Source organism: Dasypus novemcinctus, chromosome 9 (assembly GCF_030445035.2).
Source record: "Dasypus novemcinctus isolate mDasNov1 chromosome 9, mDasNov1.1.hap2, whole genome shotgun sequence".
NCBI classification, from domain to species: domain Eukaryota; kingdom Metazoa; phylum Chordata; class Mammalia; order Cingulata; family Dasypodidae; genus Dasypus; species Dasypus novemcinctus.
Window position 1 is genome coordinate 98,231,146 of NC_080681.1, and position 16,019 is coordinate 98,247,164.

The 16,019-nt window shown below is 54.9% G+C and overlaps 3 protein-coding genes across 7 annotated transcripts in view; 1 reads left to right on the forward strand and 2 right to left on the reverse strand.

Moving 5' to 3' along the window:
* The first annotated feature begins 1,796 nt into the window (after nt 1–1,796).
* On the forward strand, nt 1,797–4,219 carry EVA1B (eva-1 homolog B). Of its 2 annotated transcripts, none has more exons than XM_058303879.1 (3): nt 1,797–2,765; nt 3,166–3,263; nt 3,624–4,219. In XM_058303879.1, the coding sequence occupies exons 1-3, from the start codon at nt 2,307–2,309 to the stop codon at nt 3,979–3,981; spliced, it is 915 nt and encodes a 304-aa protein (XP_058159862.1). In that variant the 5' UTR covers nt 1,797–2,306; the 3' UTR covers nt 3,982–4,219. The 2 variants fall into 2 exon arrangements, with proteins under 2 accessions (XP_058159862.1, XP_004472311.1); XM_004472254.5 differs by having other exon boundaries at nt 2,455–2,765; nt 3,542–4,219.
* Nucleotides 4,220–5,019: 800 nt separating this feature from the next.
* On the reverse strand, nt 5,020–12,140 carry SH3D21 (SH3 domain containing 21). The gene is given in 17 exon segments (XM_058304725.1): nt 5,020–5,205; nt 5,293–5,356; nt 5,449–6,413; nt 6,594–6,688; nt 6,816–6,859; nt 6,950–7,043; nt 9,909–9,951; nt 10,166–10,252; nt 10,371–10,471; nt 10,616–10,661; nt 10,752–10,807; nt 11,001–11,020; nt 11,022–11,083; nt 11,255–11,373; nt 11,613–11,676; nt 11,770–11,912; nt 12,095–12,140. Coding segments are annotated over 17 exon segments (2,121 nt in total). The 3' UTR covers nt 5,020–5,133.
* A 1,053-nt stretch (nt 12,141–13,193) lies between these two features.
* The window catches only part of THRAP3 (thyroid hormone receptor associated protein 3), a 67,760-nt gene continuing 64,934 nt past the window's right edge, over nt 13,194–16,019 (reverse strand). For all 4 annotated transcript variants that reach the window (XM_023582728.3, XM_004472252.4, XM_004472251.5 and 1 more), the window contains one exon: nt 13,194–14,756. In XM_023582728.3, the coding sequence (XP_023438496.1) occupies nt 14,535–14,756 (222 nt within the window). In that variant the 3' untranslated portion in view covers nt 13,194–14,534. The remainder of the gene's footprint in view (nt 14,757–16,019) is intronic.

The window sequence follows — 16,019 nt, forward strand, 5'->3', positions numbered from 1 at the left end:
CACAGACACAGCTTTGCCTGCAAGTAGAGCTCTCCAGAGATATGCATGGCACAGAGATAAACAGAAGATGGATACAAAACTCAAAACCCTACACACATGCAAAGAAAAAGGTAGGTGGACCTCACAAAGGTACAGGGACATGCCATGCAACCAAGGGACACACTCAACGCACACAGCCACCACAGAAGCACAGCTGCAGCCTACGCCAGTGTTAGCATGGCTGCCATGTTATGCACATCATGTATAACCGATACCAGGAACACACGACCTGTGTAAACTGCAGGTCCACACGTATCAAGGCCCATGGACACCCATGGAGAACACACCCCAGTGGATGAATTCTGGCCTTATCTTCGCGTCTCGACCCAATTTAGCATGGCTGAGCATGGCCTCTTTCAGTCCTGTTTCCTCTCCCTGCTGCCCCCCATCAGGATTTCCTCACCAACAGGAGATTCCCCCCCCCCCAGTGTTGGGGTGTCCAGGGCCTGCTTCAGACCTCTTCTCTCCCTGCCCCTCGCGCTAGGTGATCCCTCTTACTTGAGGACTCTCAGCTCTCCATCTCCAGCCCCGATGCCTCTTTGACATCTCCACTAAATAGCTACCAGGCATCTCAAACCTAACATATACAAAATGAAACCTTGATTCCTCCAAAACCCTGCTCCCCAATAAGTACTCCTCAGGTGCTCAGGTCCCAAATCAAGTGGCCCTAAATTCCTTGTTCCCATCCACCTGCAACCCAGGAGGTCCTGTTGGCACAACCTTCAGAATCCCACCTGAATCTGACCACTTCTTACCTCCTCTCCTGGCCATCCTTGTCCCAGCCCTTGCCCCTGCCTGCCTGGACAGCCGCCAGCCTGCTCACTGCTCTCCCTGCTTCCATTCTTGTCCGGCTTGGCCCATCCTACACTGAGCCACAGGACACACTTTCCCAAGTGTGCCATGAGACCACGCCACTTCCCTGCTTAAAACTCCTCAGGGGGCTCCCAAGTCCTTACCAGGACCCACAAGTCCCCTCATGATCACCCCATCACTCTGCCCTGTGCTCACATGACATCCAATGGCCCCACGGTTTTCTATCTGCCCTGGAATAAGCCAAGGACACTCCTGCCTCAGGTCCTTTGCTCTCTTCCCTAGATGTTGGCATGGTGGCCGCCTCCTCAGGAGTCAGGGCCCTGCAGACGCACCTCCAGGTGCTCTCCATCACATTACCCTATTCCATCATCCTCCAACCACTTAGTTGTACCCAAAATATCCTCCGATTTAGTGTGTCAGCTCCGTGAGGGCAGGGATCGCTGCCCATTCTGTTTACTGCTGAGTCCCCATTATCTGAGAAGGCTGTAGTATTTGTTGACTAGCCGCCATATAGTTACACACAGACATCTCTCCTCCACAAAAATACTCAACCAGATACCACATAAAGACACACACAGATAAACAGATGTGGGCAGAAATAGCTCCCCACACACGCACAAAGCAGACCCAACAGTCACCCAGTCCCGCCCCATCTCCACAGGGTCAGTCCTAGTCCATCCCCCATCTCCATCTGCCCTCTGCTTGAACCCAGTCACAGGCCTGAGAGTGGGGGTCTCCGGCCTGGACAGGGAGGGGGTCGTTGGCCCACAGGCCTCAGGCAGCGCCTTCAGCTATGCCTGCAATTTCCTCTCCCCCTTCCTTCCCTCCTCCTTTCTAAGACTCCTGCCAAGAAAGCCTCCCCCTCACCCCAGCCTCCTCACTGGGAGGGGGGACCCATAAGGAGGGTGTGCTGGGAGTCCGGGCAAGAAGCCCCCAGCTGCGCACACTGACAGGGCAGTGCATTTCGTGCCCAAGCCCTGAATCCGGGTGGAAATGCACTGTGCGCACAGGCACGTTTAGCCAGGGGGCAACGCATCCCTGCCACAGGCTCGTGGCAGAGCACAGGAGCTCGAGTGTACACACAGAGGCCCCACGCTGGGTTCTGCAAGGCTGGCCCAGGCCTGGCTCCAAGCCGAGTCCAATAATCATTAACCCTGCACGACCAGGGCTTGGCCAGCTGGACACACTCAAGGCCTGGGCCCTGGGAGGAGGGGCAGAGAGCCCTCTCCTGCAAGGGGGGTGAGGAACTGGGGCTGGTGACCTCTGCCAGAAGGGCTGGGAGCTGGGGCTGAGCATCTGGGCTGGGAAGGAGGGGCCGGGCCTTCTGGGAGGGGCAAGGTATAGGGAAGTGGGTAAGAACCTGGGCTTCAGGGTCAGAGGGCAGGGGGTTCAAGTCCTCCTGTTTGGTAAATTGGATCTTTACTTCTCTGCAAACTGGGGGTGGTGGTGCCTCCATGCTAGGGTTGTTAGGATTAAATGAAGGAGTAGGTGGGGCACTCGCCCACTGCCTGGCACCTCCTCGGGCGCTATCATCATCGTCACTGTTGCTGGAGTCTGGGGGTGGGTCCCTGCAACACCCCCCCCCCCCGCCCCGGGCGGTTTCCTGTAGGGGAGCAGACGGCCCCCGCAGGCCTCGCTCCCCCTCCTCCCGGTCGCCCGCTCCTCTCCCCTTCCTCTCCCGGCCCTTTTCCTCCCCGCCTCCCCCGCCCGCCCCGCCCCATCCCTCCTCTTTCCTCGGAGAAAACTTTCCGCCCGCTGGTCCATCGGCCCGTGTCGGGGCCGCGCTGCCGCCGCCTGGGAGCAGAGCCCGGCGGGTGGGGCGGCCAGGACCGGACGGGGCGGGAGCGGCCGGCCCGGCGTGTGCGCGGCCCCCGGGACAGACGCCGGACTCGCCGGGAAGCGGGGCGCCGACGGTGAGCGAGCCTGGGCCTCCTGGCCTCCCTGCCGGCGGGTCCCCGCGGGAGGGCGGGATGCGGGGAGGGAGGCGGCCTCACCTCTCCCGAGGCCGCCAAGGAAGTGGGGGAAGCGCCCGCGTCCCTGTTCTCCATCCCGCGCCCGGGCAGGCGTAGCCGGCGCAAGGGGGCGGGGGCTCCGGCGGCCCTCTCCCCTGCCCCCCAGAATGGAGGGCCGACCGGGCCAGGGAGGTGACCCCACCCCCCAAGATCGGGCCCAGGCCTGCTGCAAAGTTAGGGAAGCTTTCGCAACTGGGTGGAAGCTGGGGCTGCTCCTCGGCAGAGGCGCTGCCCGAGCGGCGCGCAGGGCCGGACTCAGCCCTGACCTGGGGGGCCGGCTCTGGCCTTGCTGCCCTCGCAGGCGGACCGGGGAGCTACCCGCCCAGAGCAGTATGGACGCCCCCAGAAGGGACATGGAGTTACTCAGCAACAGCCTGGCGGCCTACGCACACATCCGCGGTGAGCGCTGCAGCCGCCAGGGCGCGGGGAGACTGGCCCCCTCCTTGCTCCTCTCCGACCCCACCCTGCCAGCATACCCACCTCCTGGCCAGTCACCTACTCCCAGCTCTCCCCACCCTCACTGCCCCGTCCCCCCCGGCGCCGTGGGCGGCTCCCTCAGATCCCTTGGAATTGGGTGAAGGTCTTTGCCCTCTTACCTACAACCTGGAGCCTTTTCGAGAAGGAATGTCTCCCTCCCGCCCCGGCCCCCGGCGTGACCTGTGCCCTCCGCCCCCTAGCTAACCCCGAGAGCTTTGGCCTCTACTTCGTGCTGGGCGTCTGCTTCGGCCTGCTGCTGACCCTGTGCCTCCTGGTCATCAGCATCTCCTGCGCGCCCCGCCCGCGGCCCCGGGGCCCCGCTGCACGCCGCGACCCCCGCAGCAGCATCCTCGAGCCCGAGGAGGAGGAGGAGGACGACGACGACGACGAGGACACGGTGACGCGGCTGGGCCCCGACGACACGCTGCCGGGACCCGAGCTGTCTCCCGAGCCCGACGGGCCCCTCGGCGTCAACGTCTTCACGTCCGCCGAGGAGCTGGAGCGCGCGCAGCGGCTGGAGGAGCGCGAGCGGATCCTGCGGGAGATCTGGCGCACCGGCCAGCCGGACCTGCTGGGCACAGGCACGCTGGGGCCCGGCCCCGCGGCCGCGGGCACCCTGGGCCGCCTGCACTATTACTGATGGCCCGGGCCGCTGCCGCGCACTCTGGCTACTGGACTCGGAGGGGCCCGGCGCTGCCCCGCACCTTTCGGCTTCCCGCACCCGGTGTGAGGGCGGCCCCGCCTCCACAGCCCCCATGGTGCTATTGGGCCAGGACCCCCAGACTCTGCCCCAGTCTGCCGAAGTCCCTGGGGGGAGGGCAGGATGTGGGGTCCCCAGGTGAAGAGGTGACGTGACCAATGAAAGCTGCGTTCTGTGACTCCGTCTCTCCCTCTGTTAGCCCTGCCCCCAGCGGCCCCAGGACCCTCTATGCTGGGGGCGCCCCGGCCGAGGCCCCACTCCACTGCTTACCCTGCTGCAGCCCCCTCGGTGCCCCCACCCAACGCCTCCGTGTTCACCTCTTGGACGGCAAAAGCACACACTTCTACACCCACCGTGAGCTATCAGCAGTCTCCACCCTAGTGACTTCTCGTGCTCACACACACATCACCATGGCGTTCCTTACAACTGCATTCCTTACCGCAAACGCCTGAGCAGCACGTCACACCTGCGCCTGCAAGCGCCCTAGGTTCACGGTACAACAAGACAAGCGCGCAGGCGCGCGCACCAGGCCTCTGGGGGACCCTGACCTTGAAGCCAAGCTCCTGTGAGCCCCAGTGGAAAAGTGTGTGCCTGAGCTGGCTGCGGAGTTCTGGAGGGGCCGAGGTGGGTTCCTGTTGGGTCCCTCGGAACGGTCACTTGGGGCCAACCGGGAGGGGTCGGGGCTAGGGAACAGGCCTCCCGGCCCCGCGGGCCGAGGCTGACCCCGCGGGGCCCCTCTAGCCCGCCAGGATTCCTGCGCAGGGCTGGCGTCGGAAGGAGAAAGCCTCCCCCCCACCTTCCGGTGGATAAAAATAGCCGCGCGCAGGCCTTGGGAACGGTAATGGGAGCCACATGTTGGCCAGATGTGCCCGGGAGAGACCTTCAGGAACGCGCAGGGCCTCGAGCGCCGGCTGGCCCCGCCCCCGCCGCGCAGGCCCCGCCCCGCCGCGCCTCACCCACCAGGCACGGTGCGCACACTAGGCGAGTTTACTTTCACGAGTTTCCCCAAGTCCTGTACAAGGACGTGGGTGGCCGAAGCCATGTGTCCATCTGGCCCTCTAGGGCGGACCATGAGCCCTCCCGGGTCTGTCCTCAGTACGTCTGCGTCTCCGCGGGGATGGAGTCCCGACTCGGGCACTTCTGCGTCTTCTGCACCATCTGAACCTAGTAGGGCGAGGGCGTCAGGGGAGAGCCACCCGTCAGCACGCTCCCCACACACGCCCACCCACCTGGGGCCCACATCCCGCCCACCTCCAGCAAGAGGCGCTTCTCCCGCTCGTTCTTCAGCTCCTCCCAGATGCTGGTCAGCTTCCTTCTGCATACACCAGAGCCGGTAGTGAGGAGGAGGAACGGGCAGGCCTGGAGCCCCGCCCCCTCTTCCCACTCCCGCTCCTAGACTCCACTCACTCCAGCTGCACCCCCATCAGTTCCAGCGACCTCCTTAGAGACTCCATCTCGCCCTTTAGACTCGTTACGTCCACGCTGTGACCCTTGCTTTTGGTGGGACTTTGTGGGGCCACGGACTTGAGGGAGGGAGTCTCTTGGGGATCTGGAGTCTGCTTGATGGGATGTGATTTCTTTGGGGCAGGAGCTACCCCTTTGCGGTGTACCTCCTCTTTGGGAGAGACCTCCTCTTTCAGGGGCATCTCCTCTTTAGGGGGAACCTCCTTTCTCGAGGCCATCTCCTGTTTTGGGGTAGTCTCATCTTTCACTGGTGCCTCCTCTTGGAGGGCTGGAGCTTCTGTCTGTGGGTGGGGCTTCTCAAGGGAGGCCATGGACTTGGGCTTGGACTTGGGCTCAGGCTGGAGTGGGGAGCTGTCCCTCTTATCCAAGGGATGGTTCATCATGCAGAGAACACTCTCTGGGGAGTGAGGCTGGAGCAAGGGCTCCTTCGGTATGTGGACCTCTTCTTGGGACTGAGCCTCCTTGACCACAGAGGACCTGGCCGCCTGCAGGGCGTCCTCTGAAAAGGCATGATGGAGCTGAGTATCATCTTGGGTGGAAGCCTCTTCTTCAGGGAGCACCTGTTCTGGGGTGAAGACGCTGTCTAGCGGAGGGGCCTCATTCCCAGAAGGGGTCATCTTTGAGTAAGGGGCTTCATCCTCAGGTGGGACTTCTGGGGCAGAAGCCTTATCTACAAAAAAGACCCTCTCTGGGGTAAGGGACTTGTCAGGAGTTGGGGTCTTCTCTGAAGTGGTGACTTTGTCCAGAGATGGGGTTTTCTCTGGGGTGGGAATTTTGTCAGGAGTCGGGGTCTTCTCTGGGGTGATGGCCTTATTTGGAGACAGCATCTTCTCTGGGTTGGGGGTCTTGTCCAGAGCAGGGGCTTTATTCACAGAGGCGGCCTTGGCCAGGCTGCTCTGCTCTTCCCCCTGTAGTGACGGGGTTGGGTATCAACTGAGGGCTCAACACAGTGAAGATTCCGGTCTGGTTCCCCTTTGCCTGGGATTCTTCACCTTTGCACATCGTATCTCTGGGAACCAGACTCTGCCCACTTTCCTTTCCCCACTCCACCCCCATCCTCTCTACTTTCATGTCTCAGGGCCTCTCACCTGATCGGGTGCAGAACGTTGCTGGGGAACCTGAGTTTTTGATTGCTTTCTGCCAGGGTAGCCAAGACTCCCATTGAGGAAGCTGCTGCTGGAACCTATGGGAGAAGAACCTTAGGGGCCCAGGCCTACTCTGACCCTTAGTCTCTTCCCAAATATGTCCCTCAGCACCACCCCACCCCTATCCCCCAAGGCTCCCCGCCACTGGAGGGAGGCAGTCCTCACCTGAGTCACGGGAGGGGCGCTTCTGACTCTCCCCACTGGGTGTCCTGGAACATACCTTCATCAGCCCCTGGGTGTGGGGGCATTTACTTTGTACCTTCCCCCCACTTTTCCCACCCCCATAGCCTACTCCTTACTTGATTTTGCTGGGCCCAGTGGGGGCTGTCACTAGCTTCTTGACTATAGGAACGGCTGTTTTGCCCATCGTCTTTTTGGTTTCCTTAACAGGAACTGGGAGGGAAAAGAGAAGAGTCATGTGCTCATTCATTTGTTCATTCAACAGTCACTGGTTCTGTCCTGTGCTGTGCACAGGGGATTAGAGACAGATGAATCATATTCTGACCACCCTCGTGCCACATGGGAGCCCCTCAGAGGGACACCTAGCCTGCTGGGTGTCAGGGAAGGCTTTGCCAGGAAGATGACTCCATGTCCTGCCTATTTTATTTCCACACTTCCAAGACCTGTCTCCTTCTTAGTGCCCCTGGCTGCTTCCCTAGTTCAGACCTTATCTCTTCCCTGGACCACTGCAACGGCCTTCCCCTTCCTAATCAACCCTCTCTAGCACTTCTTGGTCTTCTCTGTCTCATTTACTAAGAGATCGCACCCAGTCACATGGAGTTAAATACCATCTATAAGCCAAATGACTCCCAATTTTTCATCTCTACCTGCTTCCTCTTTCCTGAGCTCCAGACTCATATCCAACTGCCCTTTCAGTATTTCCATTTGGATTGCTAAGTGACGTCACACACTTGAAACATCCGAAACCAACAAGGAGCAGATACAGAAGATTACTGAGACACTAACATAGTAGCTTCAGGCAAACGTAAAAGAACTAAATGTATTCTGGGAAAAGCACATTTGTCTCATGGGGGAAGACGAGAAGCCAGCAGCCAGGGAAAACTCAGAAGGGGCTGGGGCTAAGGCCAGCTCAGCCTGAGTGTTGGTCTCCTAGGGACCAAGGCTTTTACAATTTTTCTACCCTGAATCCCACTTCTAATTTCTTTTTTTGTTATTATTATTTTCTCTATTGTACTAATTTTTTGTTAATTAATGTTTTGGTCATGAAAAAAAATAGCCAAAGCCATTCTTAAAGAACAAGGTGGGAGGGCACGTCCTATCAAAGATCAAAACTAATAAAGCTATAGCAATTAAGAGATTGTATTAATGATGCTGAAATACACTAATTGATCAATGGTATAGAAGGCCCAGAAATAGACCCCCACATACATGAATTTTACAGATGACATGTCATCACAGATAGGTGAGGAAAGGTGAAGTTAGGTGAGGTTATTCAATAAATGATGCTGGGACAACTGGTTGTCCATATGGAAAGAGGTATAATTGGCTAACTCATTAAAATCAATTCTACTTACATGCTCTTAAATATGAAAAGCAATACTTTAAAAGTTTTAAAGTACATATAACTGTCTTCTGGAATTTAGGGTAGAGAAAGATTGTTTAAACAAACAAAAAACCCAAAAAATTAAAAATGAAGAATGTTTCTTCATCAAAGAACATAATTTATACAAGCTGCAAACTTAGAGAAAATATTTACAGATTGTAAAACTCCTAAAGGATTAGTATTCAGATTGTATAAATAATTTCTACAGGGAAGTGGATGTGGCTCAGGTGACCAGGCTCCTGCCTACCATATGGGAGGTTGCTGGTTCAGATCCCGGTGCCTCCTAAAGAAGACAGCAAGCTGTTGCAACGAGCAGGCACAGCAAGCTGACACAACAAGAGACACAAAAAGAAAAAACGTAATGAGAGACACAACAAAGCAAGGAGCAGAGGTGGCTTAAGTGATTAGGCACTTCTCTCCCACATCAGAGGTCCCAGCTTCAGCTCCTGGTGCCTCCTAAAGAAACAAGGAAGAGAGACACAGCAAGTAAAAGACAACAAGGGATAGGGAGAAATTAATTAATTAATTAATTAAAAAACAAAAACTCCTGCAAATATTTAGTAATCAAGGAAATGCAAATCAAGTCCACAATGAGATGTCATTTTAGTTTCCTCTAGATTCACAAAAGCAATGAAATATGATAATATATCAAGTGTTAAAGAGGCTGTCGACCAATAGAACTGCTAATACACTGATGGTAGAGTGTTCAAGGTTACAGTCGCTTTCAAAACCAATGTGACTATCTCTTAAATGCTGAACATTCACATACCCTTTAATCTAGCAGTGCCACTCCTACGATTAGACCCTAAGGAAGCTATTGAAACTGCACACTTTAAAAAAAAAAAACCATGCACGTGAATGTCCATAGAAGCACTATTTGCAATAGAAAAAAAGAGAAACAACTAAAATGTCCAACATTAGGAGGAAACTGGATAGATTAATTGTGGTATATTCCCTGCAGGGAATATTATAGTGCAGAGCAAATAAATAGGCTACATTTACACACAACAACATGGATGAATCTTAGATACATAAGGTTGATTGAAAAAGCAAGTCCCAGAAGATTATACACAGGATGATACCATTTTTATAAAGTTTAAAACAAGCTCCGCAAATAAAAAGTGATACACTGTTTAGGCACATACATAAGTAAGAAAGTTTTGAAACTCAAGGGAATTATAAACCCAGAATTCGGGAGTGTGTTTACTTTTGGGGTAGGGCAAGTAACTGAATGGGAGAGAGAACACATGAACTATTGGCCATGTTTTAGTTCCTGGGTTTTGATGATAGACTATGAGTTTATCATACTTTATACTACGTATGTTATGTAGGTTTTTGGCATGTGCCAAATATTGTTAAAAGATAGATGACACATGAACACATGCAGAACTGAGCACTGACATCGGACACATTACACTGCACACAGTCTCACGGACACAGACTCATAGACCCATACATTTCTTCATAAAATGAACAAGTACATGTACCCTGACAGCCCCATTCTCAAAATACAGTAACACATTAACACATACAAACTGGCATATTCCCACACATTGACCCACATAAATTCCTACCAGGCCTTGACCCACAGGGGAGGGTGATGGTATATTGAGTGGGGGGGACTGCAACTCAACTGGCAGACCTCCCAGAGAGCATGCCTCCCCCCCCAAATCCCAGGCTTCCAGGGCACCCACCTGAGTCCCGAGATACTATTTTCCGTGGGATCAGCTTCTTGATCTATTCAAAAAAGAAGCATGAGAATCTGAGGAGGAGTCCCCACACTTTCAAGTCTACCCTCATTTACGGGTGACCCTCCAGCTGGGTCCAGGAATTGCCATAAACCCATAGCTGTTTCCAGGAAGTCCTAGGCCCCTCCAGCCACAAAACCCCCAACTTTGTTCAAACTAGCTCAGCCCTCCCACCGAGTGTCTGGCTCTGGGTCTGTACTCACTGGGGGTGGTGGGAGCACAAAGTTGTCTGGGAAAACTCCTCGACTGCCTTGAGACTCTCCTTCCCACCAGCCCTTATCCTCTGTGGTCTAAGAGAGAGAGAAGGGATGGGGAGGTGAATTAGGGCCCCCAAGCACATTTCTCCTGCTCCCATCCATTCCCAGAACCCCCTTCCCTAAGCCTTCCCCTGCCCTGTTCCTTTCACACCTTCCTCAGTACTTTCACCTCGTCTCCCCTGCGCAGTTCCAGCTCGTCTGGGGCCTCAGGCTGGTAGTCAAACAGGACCCTGTAGGTCTCAGGATGGGAGACTGAGAGGAGGGCAATCCACTGAAGCCAACCATCCCTCCGTCAGCCACTCCCTATCCCATCAGCCTCCTCGTTGGTTCCCCCTCTCCCAGGTCAGTGTCACTTGGGGGGGCGGGCACCGGGGAACCTGTTGACAGAGTGCTCACCTGTTCGCAGGTAGTCTGGAGGGCTGTCATAGGTCAGGTGACTCAGCTGTGGAGGGCAGGGAAGGGAAGAACAAGCTGAGCCTCTGTCCACCCTAAGGGGAACCAGCCTATCCATGCCCAGCCCACTCCAGTTTACCTTGGGAGGCCGCTGGGGACCAGCGATGACCGCAGGAATGTCTGGGTGACCAAGGCCTGGTAGGGGAGAATGAAAGTTAGAGGGGGAGTTGCTAGTTCACAGGTTAGATGATGGGAGAGGGTCGAAGGGTGTGTGTGTGTGTGTGTGTGTGTGTGTGTGTGTGTGATATGGGCTCAGGCCCGGAGAGGGTCACTGGAGTTTGCAGAATATGGTCACAGAGTTGACAGGGTCACAGGATAGAGGTCTCACTTGGGGGCCCACTGTCTAACCAATTTGGATGGGAAGGCTCCTAGTTGCCTGTCTTTCTTCCCCATCCACCAGCCGTCCTTAGTCTGGGGAGGGGAGGAGGATGCCCCAAGGGGCTGTGGAAGGCTGACACCCCTGGTTCTGCCATTCTGCCCGAGGACACCCTCCTCCCTTGCTCCCCCACTTCCCCATCTCTGCAGCACCCCTCACTTGCTCCATTATCTCCCTCAATACTGCTCAACGCCTCATTTCTTCACCTCCTTTAGCAATTCCACCATCTCCCCAGCTTGCAGCTTCAGCTCGTCCGCCTGCTCCGGGCTGTAGTTGAAGTTCACTTTGCACCATCTTTGTGGCGCCCGATATTTGGCGGGGTGACCTGGGGTCGGACGAGAGGACAGCAGCTTTCCCGGTCCGCTACGCAGGGGAGAGGTGGACCCCGAGCGCACCCCTTAGTACCTCCGGGCCCCGCCTCTTGCCTGAGCATTGTACTCAAGAGCCAATCACAGGCCACAGAACGCTGCGCGGCCCCGCCCAGAGCCCCGCCCGGCCACCGCAGGGAAGGATCGGCCTCCACGCGTGGGGTCCGCGCACTGGCCCACGGGCCCTGGCGCTCACCGCCGCGGCGCGCACAGCGCGGTCTCCACGCCTTCTCGGCGCCCCGCATTTTCTCAGGACTCTCCTGGGAATGAAGGCAGGGGAGGGGAGGGGCGGGGGGCGCTCAGCTCACTGGCGGTGCGCTGAGACCCCCGGTCCGCCTTCGGCCCGGCCTCACCTGCAACAGGACCTCGGGGAAAAGGCCACAGCAGCCCCCCAACTCTCCGCGCAGCCAGCCCGGTGCCGGGCTCTCACGTCCCCGGGGCGCCAGGCTCAGCTGGTCAAACTTCTGTGCGCGGTATCCAGCCAGGGCCAGGACCTCTGCGGGCAGAGGACCGGACGGGCACACGGCTCAGCCAGGCCCAGTTGGTGCACACTGGCCAGGGCACGTCCCCAGGCAAGGCCCGGGCTCCATATAAAGGACAGCGAGAGTGCGGTAGTGATTGTGGAATTTGTTATATTTACAGGTGGCTCAGAGCAGTCACACAAATCCCTCTACCTACCCATAGCTTCCAGGATGCCTTCCAGAGCTCGGCAGTGTAGGGACATAGGACCATGTGGCATCACCAGTGGCCAAATGCCAGGCCCGCCCGGTTAGGGTGGGGCAGGCCGCGTGGTTCGGAAGCAAAGGAGGCAGACACTAGCCGATAGGCAGCACCCAGGTGCTGGGAGTGGGTGTGGGCGAGGGGTCAGCCTGGCTCAGCAGGTGTGGCCCCCAAACCAAGGGTCTGAAGGGACCCCAGGGTCTTTGTGCCTAGAGCAATATCCACACTCTGCCTTGCCCATTGTCTCCCTTCTCCTAATTTTGGCCCCAAAATTCCCACCCACGAAGCCTTCCCTTGCCCACCCTATTTCCCAGCTTGCAAGCTTTTAGTTGCAGGAGAAAAGGTAGGGAGAGGAACATACCAGGGTGGGGCTCCCAGAGGCAGGAACTGCTCAAATCCTGGGGTGGAGGTGGTGGCTGCTTGCATGGAGGACAGAAAGCTACTGGAAGACTTCAAATCTCGCTTTTCTACAAGGTGCATCTCCCTCTCCAGAAGAGGAAGGAGAGCAAAAGACCCCATTTGGAGAGGTCACCCCACCCCAGCCTAGAGTGGTTTCAAGAAACACCTCCACACCTCGAATTTTCCTTGGGGATGGGGTGGGGTAGGAAGCAGAACAAGGAACTTAAAAAGTTTTCCCAGCTACCTGCTCACAGCAAGCCCAGAGCTAGCGAAGGGCTGAAGGCCAGGGCCCACCTGGGGCCAGGCTTCTGGGGTAATCCTCCAGAGGTCAGTGGTAAGCAGAAGCCCCTGCCCCACCCGAGGAGGCCAAAATCCTTGCCCATGACACCAGAGGGAAAAAACGTCTCCAAGCGTGCTCCACGGACTGGGATTAAGCAACAAACGTACTTGGGGTGGGAATGAGGTGTTACTGGCCGGGAGAGAGATGGTTGAGGGCCCCCTCAGCGAACAGGTGAGTGCACGCAGGGCATGGAAGGATGGGGCTGAGCAACAATCTGGGCCCAGGCTCCACACACTTTCTTGCGGGTTCCCTGAAACTGCTGTGGGGAAATATCCACTATCCACCCCCCAGACACAGGGTGACAATGACCACAGCCCATTTACGTCTGCCACTTCATTTATTTTTTTTTTATTTGCAGGAGGAGTTTGAAACAAGTCTTAAGGGTGTTTTTCATCCCCCCCCAAACATGAATCATTCAAGTAAAACCAACTTAACTCTATAGAAATGTAGCAAAGTAAGGGGAAAGTAGCACAACAACCCTAGGCAAAGATGAGGGAAAGAGATGGGTGCAGTCCGCATATACCATATGCATAATGCCATATGATTCACCTGCTCAGGACCGCCTCCCCAGAAGGCAAGCACAAGGACCCAGTTTAAGAGAATGTGTCCCCCCCACCCCCCCAAACATCTGAGAACGAGTTAAAGGTTTTAAAAAAAGGAGGAAAAAAAAAAACCTAACCAAAAAACCCCACAAAACTCACAACCACCCAACCACAACCACCTTCCTTAATCAATCATAGGAGTTTCTTTTCATTTTATAAAAAGATTAATAAAAAATATTGAAAAAATTATTTTCTTGTATCTTATATTTGTAAAGATAATAGAATTCAGAAGTTTCTTAGAAAACAGACCAGAAACCACCCTCCAGTTTCCACCCAGTTGCTGAGAGGATCAGCACGACTAGGAAGTCTGGGATACTGGAGGTGCTGGTGGAGGATGGGAAGCCCAGCCCAGAAGAAATCAGAAAAGATGGGGGCGGGGGTGTGGTTAAGAGCAACACCATGTGATAGATACATGGCTGCGCAGAAAAGGGGAACACAAGGTGGTGAGAAAGGCCTTGAACTCCTCCACGACATACAAAACCGGTTTTTACAAAGATCCAAGCAGTTTGGTCCCAAACTGAGGTGAACACTTCAATGTTTATTCACATGCTTTGTTTTCTGTTTTAAGAATCAAAGTTGCCCAAATTAAATCTTTTTGCTAATGTTACTACATATACCTAAAAAAAGGGCTTTTAAAATCAGGAAAGGGGAGAAGAGATTGAAAATAATCAAAATTAGTCCTCTTAGCTCCAAATAAAATGAAATTAAGAACAAAACTGTTGGTTTCTAATGGGGAACAAACCAAAATCCAAGCATGGCTCTTCCCCTCCCCACCCCAGGTCCCACCCCACACACCAACAACAAATGAGAAACACAGCTAAAGCCCAATGCGTTGTGTTCTGCTGAAGAGCTGGGCCTGACCCCAGGCCTCATGGCCGGCCTCCTCTGTCCAGTGGGACGCAGCGCCAGGGATGCTTTCGGCTGTTCTAAGATTCTGCATGGCTGGTGGGGGGTGGGGGATTTTCAGAATCTTTTTGAGGCTTCTCTGTTTAGCTCTTCACCAGCCATCTTCCCAGCGCTTCTTTCCCCTGGGCAGGGGCTCCCATCACAGTGGCCCCTACTCAGCTGTGGGCTGTAAATTGTCCTTCTCCTCTCGGTTCTCTGTCCCACTCTCGTCGTCTTCAATCTCTCCTTCCTCCCCGCTGAATTTGTCATGGGCCCATTTGGGGCTGGTGCTGGATTTCCGGAACATGAACCGGCCCCGACCCCGGGGAAAGGCCCCTCGGCCCCGGCCCCGGCTCACCCACTTCTCACTGCCTTCACCTTCACGGTCGTCATGCTGAAAGGAAAAAGCTGTCATCAATGCCAGAATGTACAGAAGTGGCCAGCCCCCTCTTCTCTGGCACCCATCCAAATGTGTCTCTGCCAAAAGGATGTGTGCCCCAAGCCAGCCTTTTGTTCCTTCGGCCTTTCTCCTATGCCCCTACTCCAAAATAAGCCACCAATATAAAGCCAAAAGCATATTCAGTTGGATGCCTTGGGATTTTTCTCCCGTAGGCAGTAACTTGGGCTCTACAATAATCATAACGAAACCAACCTTCATTGAGTACTGAACTAAAAGATCTTTACAAGCATTCTCTCACTTAATTCTCACATTTACCCTAACATCACCTCCACCCCTGCACAATGAAAACAAGGAAAGAGGCTTAAAAACTTCTGACTACATTACTTAGTGCAGCATCTCTCAAACGCACGAGTTTGAGAAAGCCAATCGCACCAAAATATGAAACTATGCCTGATCTGGGTTGCTAACAGTCAGAGGAAGCAATTCTTGAAATACAGAGCTGGGCCCCAGCTCTTCCTGCCTGTCCCCATTCCCCTCACACACTCACATAGGTTAGAGCCTTAAGCTACTAGGGTCAGCCTGGGTAAAGTGCCAGCTGCTTCTTACCAGGGCTATGTCTGTTTACCAGCCTAAATGAATGAGGGTGGCAGGTGGAGTCAGGGGAAGGGGGCCTTGTGTGGCTTTTAATCCTTCCCCCTCTAGCAGTTCCACTCCAGGACCTGTCCTGGGCCCAGACAACTACATTTCCCTAGAGACAGGGTCAGGACTGCTTTGGGTGCCTCAGAGCCCAAGTGGCTATGCAGTCATCCACACAACAACCTGTTTCCTAGCTTAACAAGGGACAATACAGGTCCACACCAGCCTTTCTGGTGAGTGACGGAGACTCAGTTACAAGTTTACCTTAGTTATGACACTCAAGAGTCACACCTGCTTGGATTTGTTTACATAGCAAGGTGAAGAAAGCTCACTCATCGGCCAGTCAGGTAAACCAGCCGAGAAGTGCCTACTTGAGAACAGGAGGGAGGCCTAGAGATACCTGGGAATGACCAACAGCTTAGATGACAGAAGCCCCAGTAGCATTTAATTTTGGAGACAGACTTCCTTTCTCAAAGAAATTCTGAGCTGTTTTTCCTCACTGTCAATCTTGCACTGGGAGTGACAAGAGTGGAACTGCAGAATCAGGGGAGAGTTATGGCTCTATCAGGCTAGAAGGATGTTAAAATGTGGATGAGCAGTTAAATAAATTCACAGATGAAA